This window comes from Myotis brandtii, unplaced genomic scaffold (genome assembly GCF_000412655.1).
Source record: "Myotis brandtii unplaced genomic scaffold, ASM41265v1 scaffold699, whole genome shotgun sequence".
Classification (NCBI taxonomy): domain Eukaryota; kingdom Metazoa; phylum Chordata; class Mammalia; order Chiroptera; family Vespertilionidae; genus Myotis; species Myotis brandtii.
In genome coordinates, this window is record NW_005370733.1 from 120,212 (window position 1) to 121,347 (window position 1,136).

Here is a 1,136-nt window from a genome sequence, read left to right on the forward strand (position 1 = left end):
CAGGGGAAGATGCTTTTGGGTGTAAAGTTCAGTGGAGAGAGAAGGGCGGTTAGGAAATTCCTCCGGGGATTCCTTAGGCTGATGGTCAGCACATTTCAGGCCACACGGCCTGCTTCCAGGGTGCCTTGTTGGGGTTCTCTGGCCGGCAGCCCGGGTGCAGGGGAGATGAGAGGCAAGGACGTGGGGGCGGGTCAGGGAGGACAAGCGTCTCGGGCTGAAGGAAGGGGTGCAAGCGGCCCTCCTAGGGGCCTGGTTGCAGGTGGCGCCCACCGGGCCCGGTGGCCTGCTGTTTGGAGCCGGCACAGCCCCTTTGAAAGGAGCTGCTGGGTGTGGCCGTGTCACCGAGTGAGCGGCAGGAGGAGGGGCCCGGGGCTGCCCCTGGGCTGTGACCGTGGGGGCTTCGCTGGGCCCCATCGGTGTGTCCCTGGTTCTCCTAGAAGAGCCAGGCGCTGGGGCTCGGGCGGGAGAGCCTGGCGGCTCCGGAAGGGGGCCTGGTTCCTGCAGGCAGCTCGGCGGGGTGTGGAGAAGGGCCCGAGCCCCGCTCAGCTCTGTGACACATCAAAGCTGGCATCTGGACAGCACCCGGCGGGGGGCACCCAGGAGGGGCCCGCTCAGAGTCAGCAGCCCGTCCCCTGCTGCGCAGACTGGGGGGGCACTGCGCCCCCCACCTGTCGCCTTTCAGCTCCTGTTCTTTGATTGCACAGTTCCCCCCACCCCCAAGCGTCCCTGTGTCCCACGCATCCCTACCTGTTTGAACGAATGGGTGTTGTCAGGGAGGGAGATGGGTCCCTGGAAGCGGGCCTCGTATGTCAGCTGGCCCTGCCTGGGGAAGGAGGGGACGAAGGGGTCAGGAGGGTCAGGAGAGGGTAGGAGGGGCGATGCTCCCTGCCCCCCCCACCCCCGCCAGCCTGGGAAGTGCCGAGAGAGCTGGGGGATACGGGCAATGGCGGAAACAGCCCCCCTTCCAGCAGCTTCTCCGGGGGCTCAGAGTCTTGAGTTTGCTGAAGATGCGGGGTCTGTGGGCATGGCCCTCGGGCCAGCACAGCCCCTGGGAGCCTGGGCCCTGCCCCCCAGCCGCGCCCTCACTCCCCTGTGCTCCTTCCTCAGTCGGTGCCCAGCATGCTGCTCGTCAGACT

The 1,136-nt window shown here is 67.3% G+C and overlaps 1 protein-coding gene across 1 annotated transcript in view; it reads left to right on the forward strand.

The window, feature by feature from the left end:
- The window catches only part of AK8 (adenylate kinase 8), a 54,555-nt gene that overhangs the window by 8,324 nt on the left and 45,095 nt on the right, over positions 1-1,136 (forward strand). The window contains exon 5 of the mRNA XM_005882149.1: positions 1,108-1,136. This exon is cut by the window's right edge and continues 2 nt beyond it. Within this exon, the coding sequence (XP_005882211.1) occupies positions 1,108-1,136 (29 nt within the window). The remainder of the gene's footprint in view (positions 1-1,107) is intronic.